Below are 17,948 nucleotides of genomic sequence, written 5' to 3'. Positions count from 1 at the left end.
TTTTTTGTCAGGAAAATTCCATTAACAGTCTGGAGTTTAGGAGTTCGCGGTGATTGTACACCCCCGTGCCTCGGAGAGCATGTAAAGCCGTCGGTCCTGCGCCTAATCTTTTACCGGTTGTGTCGGTCTCCTGTCCCATCGGATCAGACTATGAGACTCACAGAACACTAATATAATACATGAGACTAAGGGAAAAGAGTGTGCACCCGTGCTTGCGCACGCACTTGTGCGCTCCAATATTTCCTGCTTGTATGGTTATCATGAGATTGGCCATCATGGCCCGTGAGTCGTGACCGAAAAATGAAAAAAACAATTCGGTCGCAAGCATCAGGTGTCGGGAGCATAGTGCCTGTTTAATATAGTACCTAAAACATGTAGGTTTAAGCAAAGAGTAAATGAACGCATAGATAGCATTCATTGATTAAGGTCGTAGCTCATTAGAGCCACTCGGGACCACTCAAGACCAGGCCCGCACTGCCTCGTCTCGAGTGGTTAGTATTCTTCGCAAGGATTTGTGGTTGTATTTAATTGTTTTTATGGGCATGCGCGGACTGCGATTGGAATACTCGATGATAGCTCGCTGTTGGTAATTACTACTCGCGGTGACTATTCGGAAATTCGTTGACCACACGAGGTTCACTTTTGACAATGCGTCGTCCACTAGAGACGAGGCGGTGCGGGTTGGGTCCCGGGTGGTTCTAATGAGCTACGACCATAAGTGTCGATAGAAGAGCGTAAACTTTGTGAAGAATAGAGAAAAGAACTAGATGATTCATAACACGTGCTGTAAACAACCTTATAAACCAATATTTTGAGCACAGAGCTACAGTTTCAACTTGCAATGGTGTTGTTGCAAATCACAAGTAGAAAAATGTTGTTCAAAAAAGGCCACCAATCAGACCACACTAACCTTTTTTTATCTTAATTAAGCTTGCGCTTGACTACAATCATGTCTGATGGTAAGCAATGAATGAGGTCTAAGATGAAGCGCGCTTTCCTAGAAGTTGCCTGTTCACTCTTTCTTTGATGGTGCACAAATTGTAGGTGTCAGGAAACACAGGACGGGCATTCTATAGCATGGCTGATCTCTAACGATGTTTTGTTTATCTCGAAAGTATCGTGTTAAACAAAGAGAGATAGAGGTGAATTTGAAACTCGCACTTGTGAGTTATAAAAATATCATCACAGAATAGCCTAGCTGATGTTAGCAGTTCTAATAAATATGTTGCAAACTTTGGAGTTTCGTCCGTTTTTTCCACATCTTTCTCTGTCTACACATGCACGTCTGCGAAAATTTAATTTTATATTAAAACTATTTTAAAATAAATGTTTACTGACAAAATACTTGATTGACAAAATCTACAGTGCAAATGTAATTTTCATTTTAATTTTCTTACATATTATTTATCAGTTTATATTGCTTATATTTTATCAACATTCAATACTGAAATGCAAGTACTGCGACAAACAGAACAGTTATCGCGTGTCCTAAGAGAGGACACCTATCGTCTGTCAAAGCTAAACACCGAGCCAGGAGCTAGAGGAGCTAGGTCGCAAGTGATCAGCGGCGACAGTAGACTGCAGACCGCACAGCGCTTCCCGCGATCAACAACCAAGCTGTCCAGGCGACACTGCTACATACGATGCGTGGCCAAGCTCGTAGACTCTTTTCTTAACAATTACACTTAAGGCAATGAATAAAGAATTTGTATTAGAATTATGAATAAATAATTCGTAGTGTAGATCACTTTTGTTTAGTATTATAGACTATACAACTTGCAAGCAATTACAGCTAGTAGAGACAAGCTAAAGCTATATACAGCGAAGATGTGGAATACCCTTCCGGCTTCCGTGTTTCAGCTCAGCATCAAAATCAGCTAACTTAGAAATTTTACACATATTGGAGAATAAAATACCTAAAACTACTTGTCCATTGATGATTTTATAAGTTACAAGTAATTTAGTACAGAATTGAGTTTACGAAAACCTTGCACTTTTTCTTTCATGTATTTTAAAATCTCGTATTAGAAGTAAGTGGGTACGAAAATATTTGAGACTAACCATGGTATTATTTGAGGCTTTTTCATTTTATTATTACGATGTAGTTATAATTATCTTCGTAATTTTAAATTAATAATTATTATGTGCCAGACAGGTAGGCTTTTGAATATCTGGTATTTTTTTAACACATAGAACACATCCTTTCACTTTACTTTACAACACTATTTATCAGTCTTAGGTTCTTCTTTGTAATCGTGCACTCTTGGTAGTGTGGTCCAGGTGCTACGATGCGTCTCCACTTTTAGCAGTTGGTAGCGCTGCGGGAACACTCGACTATTGTTTTTGTGATGCCTTCACCAGTCCATCGATTAGTCGTTTGGTAGGTACTCGTATCTATAAAAACAACGTTTTCGTTGTGAGTTGCGCAGTTTTAGATTTAGCGTAGGTAATCATAGAGCGCAAAACGGTATGATATGTATCGTTGTGTGTGTAAAGTCTGGGTGAAGCGTGACTTCGGTAGTAACATTGTCTCTGGGTCGGCTCTGAGGAGATGACGATCTTATGTGTTCAATTAGAAGCGTTCGGATAACAAGGTAATGTTTTTATTTATTAACAGTTTTTTTTTTATTTTACAAACGAAACAATATTAACTATTTACTAATCATTTATTTTACATAAATTCCGCTATAATACATATTTACAAACGTAAAAACGAATTGAGATTGTCACATTGTAAAAAAGCTTGAGCAAGGCGGCGCTGCCGTCTCATATCACTACACAGTACACTCCGACACTAGTTGTCGAGACGCGGCCCGCGGCGCACTCCGACTTGAGTTCACACTAAATCACAGCGCACATCACTAGCGGCGCCTCGCTAGCGGCCCGCGGGCACATCACTAGCACGACGCCGGAGAACCGACTGCGGCGACTGTTTAAGCGCGACATACACACTCCGATTTGTCCAATTCACAAAAAAAGTTTATAAAAGTTCAAGGAAAAAATATTTGCTACGTCTTAAAATAAGCTATTATTAGATAGTATTACTTTGTTCATCATCGACTGGACAAAGAGAAGTTGTGCGTCTAGTTCGCTTTAGTTACAATAGTTATTGTTACACAAACCAATCGCCGCACGGAAGGGAGCTCAGCCTCATAAATAAATACAGGTCAGTTTGCTTTGCTCCCCCCGTGCTGACGACGCGATTAATTCATTACCAGTTAACAATTAATAACCTACCCTCTACCTCCACTATACTAATCGTCGTCGCATCGGTTCTCTCGTGACTGGACCCCGAGGGGCAGAGGCATTCCGTTATATTAACAAGTACAAAGCAGTTATGTAAACAATATCTAAAAATTTAAACAGTATAAAATTCAAAATCTTTTGTTAGATAAAGTGTAAAAGTATAAAAAATAAATAGCTTGAGTGTATACAATATTTCAGTGTAATAAATAAATATTTTTATGTAATTTTGACATGAGACATACTTGTCGCTGTTTATGCAATCGTCAATAACATTTACCTACAAGTTAAGTTAAAGAATATGGTGGAGCCCTTTATTATGTTGAAATTGGTCTTCGAATTGACTGCGTACAGGAGGATGTCATATTCACGTGCACAGTCATTTCGATCGAGTCATGACTGCAATTTGTGACGTCAAACTGGTCAAAAAGGCGTCAAATTTGACGCACCAAACTGAGTTTGTCGTGAAAGTACAATTTCAATGTGAGAGAACCGGGCCCCGGCCGATGTTGTGGTGACACCTATGTCTCACGTGTGTCCGATCTATAACATAGTATGCGGCGAGCCGACGTGATTATCTTTCAGTCGATACGGTCGTATCGAAGGAAAGCTCCCGAGACAAAAGGTGTTATGTTTTCGTGTTCAGTCAAGTAGCGGGAGTGTTGGCCGCGTACACGCACGGCGGCGGCGGTCGGACCGGGACGGAGGTCGGGCGGTGACACTCGCTCACAACTGACTTGAACATTGTGGGTCATCTAACACTACTCTGTTTAGTTTAATTGTTTACTTTTGGATTACAAATTTAAAAATATTTTATAATTGTTTTAACTCAAAACTCCGATTCTGTTCAGCAATTTTATTACTAAAGCTTTACAATTCTTCATTAATATATAGAAAAAGAGAAAAGTACCCACAAAGGACCATAAATCCGACCAGTGTTCTGTCGTCAGTCAATTTTTTTTTAAATAAAACGAAGTATAAAGCGAGCTTCACACACTCCGATCCGGGTCGCGGTCCGAGCGCGCGCCGACCGAAGCCTCTCGATATTATTCTAAGCGCACTCTCTCTAGATGATAGAGGTGATGAGTCGCGCCTTGAAGTTGACTATCCGCTCGGAGGTCTGCGCGATGCGGAGGATGAGGTCCTGGATGAGGTTGGCGATGCCTCTGTTGGCGATGATGAAGAGACGCGTGATGGGGCCGGGGACGCCTTCCGTGAGGTTGTCGCCCTTTGCTGCTTCCTCGCCCTCAGCCGCGCCTGCGTCGCCGGACGAAGAGCCCGACGATGAGCCCGCTACCAGCTGGAACAGCGTGCGAGTGGGAATTAGTGGCTGTGAACACTACAGACTGCGGTTTGCATCTTTTGTCGAGAGCTTCTAGTTTACATATCTACCCAGCTGAAGGCTCTACTGTTAGGTTGCTTGATAGCACAAGCTAGAAATAAACAGCTTCTATTATAATCGTAAAAAGTATGTTCGATTATTCAGTTTGAGTAAGAGCCTTTTAAAACAAGTACTTTCTGAAAGGTCAATAAATTTGCCATTACTTTTCCTATCGTAGCTATAAAGTTGCGTAATGTTATAGTATCGGCTCAACAAAAAGATACAGATTGTAAAGCTTCAAGAAATATACAACTATGCAACTTGAGCGGAACAAATTATAATCGAGTTCATATGTACATTGTCAAACAGCAAATGGTTATTATTATAATTAGTAGGTAGGTAGTTGCTACATCTACAGAAAGTGCAGCTAAAATATAGACAGGTGCATAATGTTAGACGATAAAGATGAAAGAGAAATAGATAATGTTAGTGGATGGTATTCCGTAATGAATGAATGTTCTACAGCTCCTTCTCTGCGAGCTCCGGACTACCGCTACACTACTCGACGTAGACTGTGACGTCACCAACTGTCTCTACTGTGAGTGCCTCACACACGACGCTGCGCCTGCCGTGACGCGTACTCTGATAACATTGGACTGGGATATTCTCATCAATTTCTACTGGGAACTTGGTTGGGAGAGAACGATGTCAAACGTCGTCTATCTATATGTCAAATGATGGCAGTAACAGGTTGTTCAGAGCACGCGTGTTGTGCAGACGCAGCGGCGGGCGCGGGTGCAGCTAACTACGGGCGGCGGTACTTGAGGCAGCGCGGCGGGGTCCAGCGTGGCGGAGTGCGCGGCGCGCAGTCCCACTGACAGCGAGTCGGTGCCCGCGAAAAGGCGGAAGGCGTTGCCGGCGGCGCGCGCTACCATCTCGGCCGGCCGCTGTAACACAACCTTCACGCTCGCAGTCGGGCCCAACCTCCTTCTCCTGACGTCGCGACCTACCTCGCTCCTCGTCCACGCTCGACACATATCTCTCGAGAAAGTCGGATAGTGTAATAAAACCATAATGTGAAAATGAAGTGAGTGATAATAAAAATGTCCATGTGATAGTGGAAGTTCGATCAAGAGGTGTACACGCTATAAACTTCTACTTCGTTCTGCTTGTCAAAGAAACAGTCGCTTTATAATACTCTATTTAAACTAAAGCAACGCTAATTGACGAGATCAGGTGATGTGTAGTCGATTTAAATAGCGACCGGTCAACAGTCGGAACGAAGTAAAAGTGTGACGCGTTTTGCAAAATGTCGGCGGCGTTTCGACCAGCCACAGAGTGATCGTGGAAGTATAAGAACAGTGAACGAAAGTTGAAATGACTAAATGATATTGTGTAGTTAATAAATATAAGCGCAAGAATGGGAAAAAGAAGATAAGAGTCAAGTAAGAGAGTCAAGAGGAGAGTGAGGGTGCGGGGAGCGGGGGACACGTACTCTGACCACGTCGAACAGGAAGTTCCCGGAGCCGCCGCCGGAGGACGACGTGCTGCCGCCTAGGAATCTGCAACATGCCACATACAAACTGTCACTTCTAACTATAACAACATGGTTTATATCCGACTGATATATAAAATCTAATAAAAAAAGTACCTATATAATTTAGGTATATAGGTAGTATATCCATAAGTCGTTAAGTTTTCTGAAATTTTCCAATTTACTGTATTTTTTACATTTTTCGTTCGGTAAAAATCTTTTACAAAGTATTAGAAAAAAGATAAATGACATAGTACGATGCAATTTCATTACGTTTCGGAACATCGTGCGTTAAGCTGCGCATTACAAGATTTTAGGTATCAGTGGTAACGTAGGAGGCGGTGCAGGGCATAAGCCTGCGCGCGACTCCCAACCACATGCAGTTGATTTTAGCATACTTTCTTTACATGTACAAACGAAAACAAAAAAAGAAAGCTAGCATGTACCTACTTATTTTATATTTGTTCAGTAGTCAGACGCTGCTCGGTGGACTGACCCTTCGTTAGGTATCGGTAGAAAACGTTACATATTAATTACATACTGGTAGTTATTACAGTAACTCATGCTGCAGTCAATCAGTAGTTAGCTCAATAATAATTATATAATATTAAAAGGAAGCAAAACGGTTTCTAAATTCTACGTGTTTTGCCATTTTTTTTAATTTGATTTTTTTAAATAAATGTACTGTATGTAGAAAAACGTTTGGTGTAGCTTGCAAAGGAGCTCAGTCTTAAATCTTCCTAAATTCTCCTCTCCCTATGAATGAATGTGCACTTAGGTAGATATCAAGATACAACTTTAAGCTTTTTCAATAGCACATTATTTTATTATAAAGTAACTGTACTTAAACATTTTAATTTACTTTAGGTAATAAATACTTTTAATGTAGAATTTCCTTTTTCAACAATCATAGTATTCGAGTAGGTCAACTTATGAGGATATTGCGGAAACCGGAAATAGAGCGCCGCGCAATTTCGTAACTTATTTAGCTCATACGAAACGAAATAGACTACCTAGAACCGGTGAACACTAGTTAAGTGTAATAGAGACACAAAAGGCGAACTCACAATAGCCGTTACGTGCTCAATCTAGATTGTGCAAAGCCAATAAAAGAAACCATAATTTCGTGTGAAATGTGAATGGAAAAGTTCACAAAAAGCCGCGTGTGCTGACACACTGCCGCCGGCCCGCGCTTGCCAACGGCGTTACACAACGTTCCGATCGTTACCGATCCAATTATACACTCAATTGCCAGCTAGCAGGTATACAGAGGTATTTAATATTTTATATATAGAACAAGCTCGCCCTTGACTATGATTTCACTTGATGGTAAGTGAAGATGCTTGATGAACGCGCTTGCCTATTCATTATCTTCTTAATGAATAAATATGCCCAGATTGTAAGAATTAGGAAATACTGACTTCGAGAGAGTACCCTAGCCATATTTCCATAGTGATGGAAACCTACCTGGTATCTTGCAGTGCGATGATAAAATGGTGACGGTGGTATGAGCTCATAGCTCCTCACTCTCTCCAAAATATATTATTATTTTGTAAAATACTGAGAGACAAGCTTCCGGCGGTGACCAAGACCAACATTCTGGTTATTTAAAATTATAGAATAGCAAACGCTCCGCGGTTTCATCTGCGTAGTGCCCGTTCTCGTAAAACTACGAGACTACGTAAAACTCGTAAAAATATAGCTTACATTACTCGATGAAGTTACAGCTTTCTATTGGTAAAAGAATTTTCTAAATCAGTGCAGTAAATCCCTACAATCTCACAAACAGTCGTAGGTATAAGCTAACCACTGTACACAAGAGGTTAGACTCACCTCTTGTTTCTGTTTTCTTCGCTGTCGTCCGCGTCATCTAGCGAGATCTCGTCGATGGCGGCGTTGTTGGTCTGCGCGGCCGTCTCCTGGTCGTCGGCGGCGGCGGCGGCGGCGGGGGAGTCCCCGAACGCCACGCGGACCTCGGCCTGCTGCGACTCGGCGCCCGACAGCAGCTGGTTCTCGTCCGCGGCGCCGGCCTGCAACAGCGGCGTGTGAGACGGGCACGGACCGGCGGGGGAGGGGATGATCGCCGCCCTGCGTGGTGCGGGGGGGCGGCGCGGCTGAGCTGGTGACGATGATGGATGGAGGCGCGCGGTCTGCGCGCGCCGGCGGCCGTCCACAGGCGGATGGTGCGCGAATGTGCGACTCATACCGGCAAGTAGAACAGCGCTCGCTTGCGCCGCGCCGGCGCCTCCGACGTCGTGCTCGACGACGCCGGCTCTTCGTCGTCGTCGTCGTCGTCGTCGTCGTCGAGCTCGACGGTGCCGCTGTTGCTGCGGCCGCCGCCGTTGTTGTTGTTCCCTAGGAAGGCGCGCAGGAACACGGGCCCGAACACCTTGAGCACCTGGCTGGTGATCTCCTGTACCTTCTGTTCGATTATCTAGAACATACACCGCCCTTAGCACACCGTTATTGCTGTGAGTACGCGGCGCGAGTGTGAGCGTGCAGCCGACTTTCAAACAAAGCGTTTAAACTACTGGATTGAGGAGGCATACCACAAGCTTTTACAAAACCATAATTATATCTGTCCATCTTATTTACGGGCGTAAATAATGTTACTTCAATAAGTGGTATCAGGAAACGGTTGATGACGTCCAAAATTGCTATACGAAGCAATTCTGCGATAAGCTCGATGGCCCTCAATGTCGACCGGAACGTTATGAATCTACGGATTTAAGAGCTTGTGGTGAGGCCGCTGAAGCTACTTTTACGTTTATTTTTTTTTTATAAAAAGGACAGCTTGATGCGTTCAGGTGAAGCTGGTAAGGCAGGTCAGACTTACAGACGCTAAACGTTTCAAGATTTTTTTCGATGGATATTCAAGCATTATTTAACTGCCTACCTGTAGTGTAGAGTTATGTAGTTATCAAGTGCTGCGTTACTTGACGGACTTTACATATAAAAGCGTGTCACGTGAAGCTAACTTTCGGCTTTGTTCAGGGTTTGCATTGTAACTGTATATTGTGTGTGAGTTGTGAACTTGACTACAAAGCTAAGCGGTAAGTAGAAGCATGTCTGTGACAACGGCTGGCTACTTACTGAGTGTCCTGAGAAAAGTTTGCATAAAAAGGGGAAATTATCTATTTATTAAGCTTATGAGTTAACGTATACATAAAACAATGACATGGAATAGGTCTCATAGAGAGACTTATTCTACGTCATAAACATATTACATAAATATTTGATTGAAAAATGAAGTAATAGTAATAATAATAGTAAGTCAGTTTATATAAAACTTACTACCTAGCTACTGCGTATACAACTACTATCGCAGGCGCTCATAAACTATTCATCTGTGTGTGTGTGTCACACAATATGAGTTTCTGTGTATCATCATAAACTCATGTTGTGTGACTTTTACTTCATCATCCTCATCATCAACCGATGAACTGCTGGTCATGGGCCTCTCATAAGGAATTCCAGACAACACAGTTTTGAGCCAGCATTGAGCGGCACCCTGGAACCCGCTAGATATCTTCGGTCCACCCAGAGCGGAGGGGGCGTTGAGTTTTGATGCTCAAACTCCAGTGAAACGAGGCGATGTCTGTCGTGGGAGCTGTGGGCTGCGGCCTACCTGCGTGAGCGTGGGGAACAGCTGGCGCAGGATGCCGATGGTGCGCTTGTTGCGCTCGCTCAGCTCGGAGCCCGGCGCGCCCAGGTTCAGCGTCGCCAGCGTCTCCTGCGACACACACACAAGTCAGCGTCGCGAGACACACACAGCGCCGTGAGGCATACAGTATGTTAAGATACTTAAAGTGTTACAAGGCACACTACCTGTGAGAACCTGTGTCAAATAGCTGTTATTCAGATTTAATATTTTGGATACGGTCTCTAGATGTACTGAGGACTGTATAAAGAATACGACCGATTGATGCATTTATTAGATTACGGCCTGTAGCCTCCTTACGCATCAACTATTATCTTTCTATAAACGCTAATGTTTGGAAAACTAAAAAATGTACGGGGATGACATTCGATATTGATAGGTCAAGTGATTACTCGTACTATCAATTGAATATGTCATTCTCACATACATTGATCTTAGTTTTCGAAACGTTTGTAGCATGAGAATAGATGTGTATCAAACCTAAGTTTGATCAACTAAATAATTTTGCCTTCAAGTTGACTATAAGTCACGAGGATGTCCCTCGCGGCGCGCTGTCTGCGGTACAAATTAGAGGAAGATTTAATCGAAGTAAACTTGGACATAAAATATAATAGGCACGTAACTACGCTGATAGAGACGAGTCAAGGGTCACGGCGCACCAACGACAGCATCGCGTGCGGTGCTCTAATGCTACTATAATAGCTGTCGCCTGTCGTCGGTCGCGGGCTGCTGCGACGGGCGGCTCCCGGAGCCGCTGGTTGCGACACACTACACGAAGTGACGCTGGTTGGGCAAATGCCTAAATGCGTTACTTCCGACTGAGACTGTATAGTGCTTAGCTTTGAATAATTGACCTCCTTATTTGTGACTGCAGATTCTGACCTATCGCTCTGACCTGTTTGTTTTGATTTGAAATTCCAAGCAGGAGTGAATAGGTAGGTATCTTTTGATTCTAAGCAAACGTGTTTTAACTGTGACCTAATCATTATTTTCTATCAGTCATGGTTGTAATCAAGCACAAGTTTAACATAAGATCTATCTTCGATCCACTTTTTCTTAAAGAATATTTGCTATATCTTTTATTTATATAATTATGTACAATATTTCCATTCTCCTCAAACTAGTCAAGACTAGTAGCAGTCCAAAGGGTGGGTACCGAGCCATGACCGACCGATATCACGGCCACAAACTTTAGTATCATCACTATTCCGAATTATGTTGTCAGATTAGTTTCTAGAAGTGAGGTAGAGACTGGGCAGGTAGGACAAGGAAACCTGTGTCGAGATGCAAATATGCGGCGACTGTGCCAACGCTGGGAGCAATTACAACGCGTCGCCTGGCTGCGCATCGGGGCCGCGGACGAATTCGCACCGCGCTCAGGTGTTTGACTAATTCCTGACTTGTTCCCCCGCCCGCCGGTTTCGTTGATTGAATGAGGAGCAATAAAGTAAATATCATCATCATATCGGCCAATGAATATCTCTTACACATGAAAGTGTTATTTTGAACAAAGTAAAACGATTGACGCCCTAACACGACGAGTTGTGAAATTTTGTAAAAGAATGAAAGACTTGTTCTCTCGAATTTATCCAAGTTCTATAAGTTTTTGAATTCCGCTAAAGGTTTACGCGGCCGTAAGCCGTGACCCCTGAAGAAGTTTCCGAAGTTCCTCACTGAATTTACTCGTAGCGCCTGCACCGCGAGTCGCCAACAGTTTTGTCATTCAGATTTGAACAAAAAGCGAGATAACGTTGTTGAGTGGTTTTAGATATAAAGCGAATATTTTGCCGGTGATGTAATTTTGTTTGGTTAGTTATTTATTATAACTGATTTGCTGAAATTAAATTATGTCTACTGAATTCTAAATACCCGAGGCCTAAATTTTTAGAAGTTCGGTCTCGGTTTAGTTTTTAGTTAGGGTCTCACAAACGTTTTATATGCGTCCAAGAAATATCCGCTTTGTAAGGGTACAACAAGTCAGTCCTCAGATGAACGATCAACTTAATCGAATGTTTATGTACGCGTGTGACCAACGTTGCGGTATGGTATAAGGAAACATGGTGAACAAACACACATTTCAGCACAAGTATAGAACACCAAACCATTGGGTGTAGGCGGATTAAGACCGAGGTGTTTTTATTTCTTTCAAAAATATTTCCTGTATCCTTTAAATATAGCCAATATTCCTGTTTCCCTATAACTCGTCGGAAAAGGCTGTGTCAGGAGTGGGAGCGACAGTAGTACAGCGGGCGGGATCGACCACAATCTACAGGCTACAGGCTACAGGCAGGCAGAATACTACAAACCAGATTACTATTACTATTATTATACTTTGGGAATCTTAATATTGGTTTATGAAATCTCACCTGTGCGCTGGCGGCGGGAGCGATGATCTCGATGATCTCCGGTCGGTTGTCATCGGCGGGCGCCGGCTCGGGCTGCGCTGCGGGCTCGGGCTGCGCCGCTGGGGCCGCGCCGGCTGCGGCGAGGAGCGCCAGGAGGTACACCGCACTCTTCATGCTGGCTGTGCTGCGCGGGGTGAGGAGCCTGGGGGCGAGTCTCTCGGCTTTCGGTTTGTTAATCTGAAACGTAAACGGATTTATTAATAAAACAATGAAAGTAATATATGAGCTCACATGCAGTGTCATAGCGGGTCGCTGCACAGAGTGCCTGCGACCGAGTGTTGCGTATGTTGACATCACCTTAGACTCCTACGTCCGTATGGTTACAGTGAGGTTTAAATTTTCCACGCGATATTCATACGGCGAACATTATCAATCGCTCGCTGCTCTGATATGACTTTGAACTCGTTTCAAATGGAAAGTAAAGCCGCCAGCCTTCGCCCGAACGATCGTGTTATTGTGGCGATACATTTCGTCGCTCCGCAGTTAAAAGTTAGAGGTGTCGGCTTTGTGCCTTACTGAAACTTGTTGTTCCTTTATCTGATTAAATTACGCCTTTTTAACTGCCTTTACTACTGTGAGTTCTTGCCCTTTGAGCCAATAAAATTTGTATCTCACTCACTTCTAAGATATCCACGAGGCCTACGTTAGCTTTGAATTATTAAAAAAAATGTTGGCAAATATGGTTGCATAAAAATAATTTAAAACTGCTTCCGCCTCTAGACATCTGGTATACAAAAAAATTCAAGGAAAGACGTAACAACCTTGTCTTTAGGCTCGTGGCTATATAAAATATGAAGATACTGCCGAAACTAGACACAATCAATCTAATTGCCATTAATCGATACACAATCGATATTAAATTAAGCTAACATTTAACATTTGGAACTTTCAATTTATGTAATTTGTTTTATTGTGTAATTTTTGCACTTTGTCTGACAAAACATGTGCTAAGTTTTACGCAAATACATTGTATTAATCCTCGTGCAAGCCAGCACTGTAGCACTACTCTGTAATTATGTTTTTATAACACAACAATGGGATTTCGAATTCTTACCTCTTTCTATCTATACAGAAAGAGATATAGACGAACAGAGAGAGATATAGACGATTTGAAACTTACAGTGAAGAGATATAAAGAAATCGTTACAGAATAACGCTACTGATGAAGATTGCTCCTTCAGTGGCGATCTGTGGCACGTGCAAACATTACGACAACCGTGCGTGCCGACGACCTGCTTGTCATTATACCTATTACAGGATCGTTGCAAAAGTAGCTCGATTCAAGGCTCTGCAGTAAAAACCCCTGGCAATTACACTGTACCTACTCGCACCTACTCGCGCTGCAGCCTTTGTTCGTACGCTAATCGAACGCTAGCGATTATTATCCAATAAGCTAAGAATGGGTTTTTTATCAAAATAATTCTATTGCATATATTGAGAAAGAAACAAAAGTAACATTTAGTTAAACAAGCAAATGTCGATCTTATTTATCTTAAGCATAATCTCTTCCAGCTAAAAGTAATAAAACTTAAACTAAATAAATATATTCCGATATTTTTTGATATGAGAAATTACTATAATATAGATAGGTACATATCTCCTTTCAGCTACTGAGAGCATATTTTGTTATCAGGGAGTATATAGTTAAAGTATAGCACTAGCGGACGCCAGCGACTTCGTCCGCGCTTTGAGCCCTTGATCCGGCTCTATCGTAAAGTCATTTCTTAGCGGAACCTACTAATCATAAGCTACCTCCCAGCCAAATTTCATCTTTGTACGTCAAATGGTTTTTGAGATTTCGCGATGCGACCTTACGTATTCATATATTAAGATTGGGTGTTAATTTTAAAATTATGGTTTTAAATAAATGTAGTTCAAGGATGTGTAAAAACAACAGAAACGTCGCGAAGTGGTTGCTCTGAGGCCGCCGGTTGGTACACATTCACTTCCTATTTAGCCTCCACATTTTATTAAATAAGTGCTTCCAATAAATCAATCAGATTTATTGATATATTGTTTTTTTTGTATTTTAGATAACTTCGAGTTTGGATAAGAGCGTCGTCGTTTTATCAATCAATCTAATGGTAAATGATGTGGCTTAAACTAGAACGTATTTGTTAAAAAAATTGTCATAGTCAAGTTGTAAATATCAGGAAATCATCAGCGTTTCAGACCCTAGGTACCCTAGACAAAATGACGTAAAAAGCTTTAACCGAGTCTTAGGGTCATCGATGACGTAAGGATGAAAACAAATCGTAATACAATGTACATAATACGTTCCCTTGCGCATTCACACTTGGCCAGTATCCGATGGTGCAAGACTACACAAATTCCTCACGTACGAAGCCGCGAAACGGAAACTAGTCTAGTAATTACAATATGTAATTTAGACCTGAATTGCGTCAAATCCGATCAAAACGTTCGTGTGGCGCAACTTGTAATGTACCGAAGAGCTGAAGCATGTCACTTAGACACCGGTGGATTGGATCAACTTAATCCGAAAAATATTATTGTCAAGTAATTGTACCATAGTCTACAGCTTGTGCGGATTAACTTGACACCTGTCTCGAGTGATGTTTGTTCTGTTTATTTGGTTGTGTTTGGTAGTCAGGTGTCACGTTAATGCGCACGAGTTATAAGTCAAAAGTCATGTATTTCAAGTAGGCTTTTTCACCGCGGCTAGTTGCCTCACTGGTGACAGAAGGGCTGGCTTATTTTTTGCGCAAATGACAAGCCTGGCTGTCCAGCGCGGATATGCAGCCAGTATTCTTGCCACCATTCCACGTGGGCATGATTTGTATAGTTATTAGGATAAGTTAGCTTAAGTTCCATATTATATTCTTTTTCAGAAAAAAAATCAAAAAAAAAGTTTACCCTTTAGTAGGCTTAGTTTTAAATAAATTTAAAAACGTCAGCTAACGTTATGATAATATGATGATATGTAAAGTCAAAAATTTAAATTCAATTAGGGGTTAATAGACTACGTAGTGCACGTTGGTACGTTAACACTACGTTGTTGTTAACGAGTCACGTCCTGTGCGAGAGCTCATAATCCGAAAAAAAAATGTTCATAAGTAATTGGGTTATTTTTATAATTAAGTTGTTACGTGATACATCCTGTGTAACATCTCGTTTCGCGATGTACAAGCTGATTAGTGTCAGTGTCTTGAGTGTGGAAGATCCGCTGCCTCAGCGTGGACAGTTGGACACTGCCATCGAGGCGCGACGTAAGCCATGCAACCTGTATCCGCGCCGTAGACAGAGAATTCGCGCCTTTCGAGTTCTGTTTTTATCTCATATCGCCCATAGATTATTACGTTAATACTTATAGTATACTAATACTAATTCACATAAGGTAAGATTTGATTTTTTGTTTGTTTGTACGAGTATACTAAACTCAAAAATTACTCCACTATAAAGGTGCAATTTCATCGAGTAGTACATTATATTTTTATCCCCGTATTCCCACAGGAATGGGAACTAACAAAACCACGGGGCGTCTAGAAGCAAGGCTAGTCGTCTATGCGTTTATACATGAAGTTTGGAGTACTAGACTTTACATTCAACGTAGCTTATAACAGATTCAAATTGATTTTAAACTATTGCAATTCACAGAGGTCTGTGTTTCTAATCAATTTGTGTTAATTTTTAAAAGAATGGTAAATAAAAAAATTGTTTATAATGAAGTCGTAACCATCGTCCCATACTCAGTTACATAGCACGATGGTATCACGGTAAGTGCAGCGGAAACAATGACCGCATCTGAGTGAAGCATGCGACAGTACCGGGTGCTCACAGCGCGTCGCTGTCACATGTGTAATTGCTGCGTGTATCTGCCGGCGCAGTCTCCGTGACTTGTCACCGAGCTCATTGTTACGTCGCTACTCGCTAAGGAGCTAATTCGATAAATTGTCGGCGGCCAGTCGTAACGCAAGCGTCACGTAAGCGGACTCTTTCCGATCGCCCCATCCGACTCACGATTATGTTATAACTAGCGGAAGCCCGTGACTTTGACCGCGTGGAATTTGGTTTTTCACAAATCCCTCGGGAAGCATGATATTTTCCGATAGATGTCTGATTTACACTGTCTGATTTACTCAGTCTGGATTAACACATAAGCTACTTTTTGCCTATGTGTTAATCCAGACTATCTATCGACGAGCCTAAGTGACATCGACTTGTCACATGTCTCAATCGGTGAAGGAAAAACATCGTGAGAAAACCTGCGTATCTGAGAATTTTCTTAGTTCTCGTGTGTGAAGTCTGCCAATCCGCATTGGGCCAGCGTGGTGGACTATTGGTGTAACCCCTCTCATTCTGAGAGGAGATTCGAGCTCAACAGTGAGCCGAATATATTTATTTATTTATTTTAGCAGTCGCAGAGGCAGCGAAGCCCCGTAGACTGGGAACTGCCGAATTAGCATGTCATTACCGAACGCTTTGCGGCGACGCGGCGGTGCGGCGGCGACCCGTGAGTTGTGACGCGAGTAGCCACTTTTTTAGTGTAAGCGACAGCCACAAGGTTATCCTGATTGACACTCGCTTGTCACACTTTGTGTTTAATTTATTCATACAATGCCCACGGTTAGTTAATAATTATGAGGAAATATTATATTGCTACTACAAAAAATTATAATGTAATTTTTTATAATCTTTTCGAGTTAAAGATTTCTAGTTTATCAAAGTAAAGAATTTTTATTAACCAACTGTTGTGTTGTTTACATAAAAATGTTTAAATAAATCATAATTAATAACATAAGAATATGTGCATATCTGTAATAAGTTTTATATTTAAATCGACGTTTTATATTTAAATTGACAAAAAGCGCGGGTGGCTCGTGGTTTTTGACATGGAATGCAACGTAGGCGCAATTAATCGCGAATTCGAAAATATTTACAGCATAATTGAGTAGTAATTATTCAATATCAAATGTTAATATTTATATCCGACAGCTTAGCAAACTCTCTGTCAAGTGTCAAGTATGTAACATCGCCTTCCTACTCCGAACTTCTACTGGGAAACTTCTACTCTAATAAGAAAGAAAAATTCAACATTACATTTCCCAACCCGGGACTCAAACTGGAACCTTTTGATCTGAATAATAGTCTCAAAGACAAATAAAGAGGTAATCTCTCGAGGAACTTAACTCAAATCATTGTAGCTCCTGCTGCTTGACTCGAACCTATACTCCTGCCTGTGGAACTGGCAGTTGTATCGTCTTCAAGTAATTACTTGCAACGCCACGCTCGCGTTGCTAACCTCAGTCTGACGTCACAGTCGCGAGCGATTTCTTTCCAGTTAAATTGATTTCAGATTTTCAGTTAAATTTAGGTGTGTGTCAAATCTCTAGATAACTTCCTTACACAAGAGTGGATTTGAATTATACGGCCTTGGGTCACGATCACATTTTGAGAAAGTTTTTAGTTTCGGCACAGTTTCCGCAGTTTACAATAAATGAACTATAAGTTGAACTATATGAGCGCGATTGCAACTACACGGTAAATGATTGACCTCATGTTACAACGAGTATGTCGAATGGTTTTGAGTGTAGGTACTCAGTTACACATCAAACCTGTAGTTTACCTAGTTGGTCATCGTCACCATTATCCTAATTTATATAATTGATATTCTAACTTTGTCTGTCTCCTGTTACGTTATCTCGTAAACCTTATTCGTACCACTGATCTCACGACTACAAATTACCGTTTATTTATTTTTCAAGGCTTTGCACAAACTATACCTGCGCTATCGCAATCTGATACCACACATGCTAATTAATAGAC

General features: G+C 41.7%; 1 protein-coding gene across 2 annotated transcripts in view; it reads right to left on the bottom strand.

Annotated features, from left to right (window-relative positions):
• Positions 1-2,587: 2,587 nt before the first annotated feature.
• LOC112043847 (uncharacterized) overlaps positions 2,588-17,948 on the bottom strand; it is a 38,149-nt gene continuing 22,788 nt past the window's right edge. The window contains exons 2-8 of one of the 2 annotated variants that reach the window (XM_052888315.1): positions 12,126-12,341; positions 9,727-9,831; positions 8,305-8,532; positions 7,932-8,128; positions 6,060-6,126; positions 5,386-5,511; positions 2,588-4,543 (exon numbers count right to left, since the gene is read on the bottom strand). In XM_052888315.1, the coding sequence (XP_052744275.1) occupies positions 4,310-4,543; positions 5,386-5,511; positions 6,060-6,126; positions 7,932-8,128; positions 8,305-8,532; positions 9,727-9,831; positions 12,126-12,278 (1,110 nt within the window). In that variant the 5' untranslated portion in view covers positions 12,279-12,341 and the 3' untranslated portion in view covers positions 2,588-4,309. The remainder of the gene's footprint in view (positions 4,544-5,385; positions 5,512-6,059; positions 6,127-7,931; positions 8,129-8,304; positions 8,533-9,726; positions 9,832-12,125; positions 12,342-17,948) is intronic. The other variant, XM_052888314.1, reaches the window with a different exon arrangement.

This window comes from Bicyclus anynana, chromosome 22, assembly GCF_947172395.1.
Source record: "Bicyclus anynana chromosome 22, ilBicAnyn1.1, whole genome shotgun sequence".
NCBI classification, from domain to species: domain Eukaryota; kingdom Metazoa; phylum Arthropoda; class Insecta; order Lepidoptera; family Nymphalidae; genus Bicyclus; species Bicyclus anynana.
This window is presented reverse-complemented; position numbering and strand designations above follow the sequence as displayed.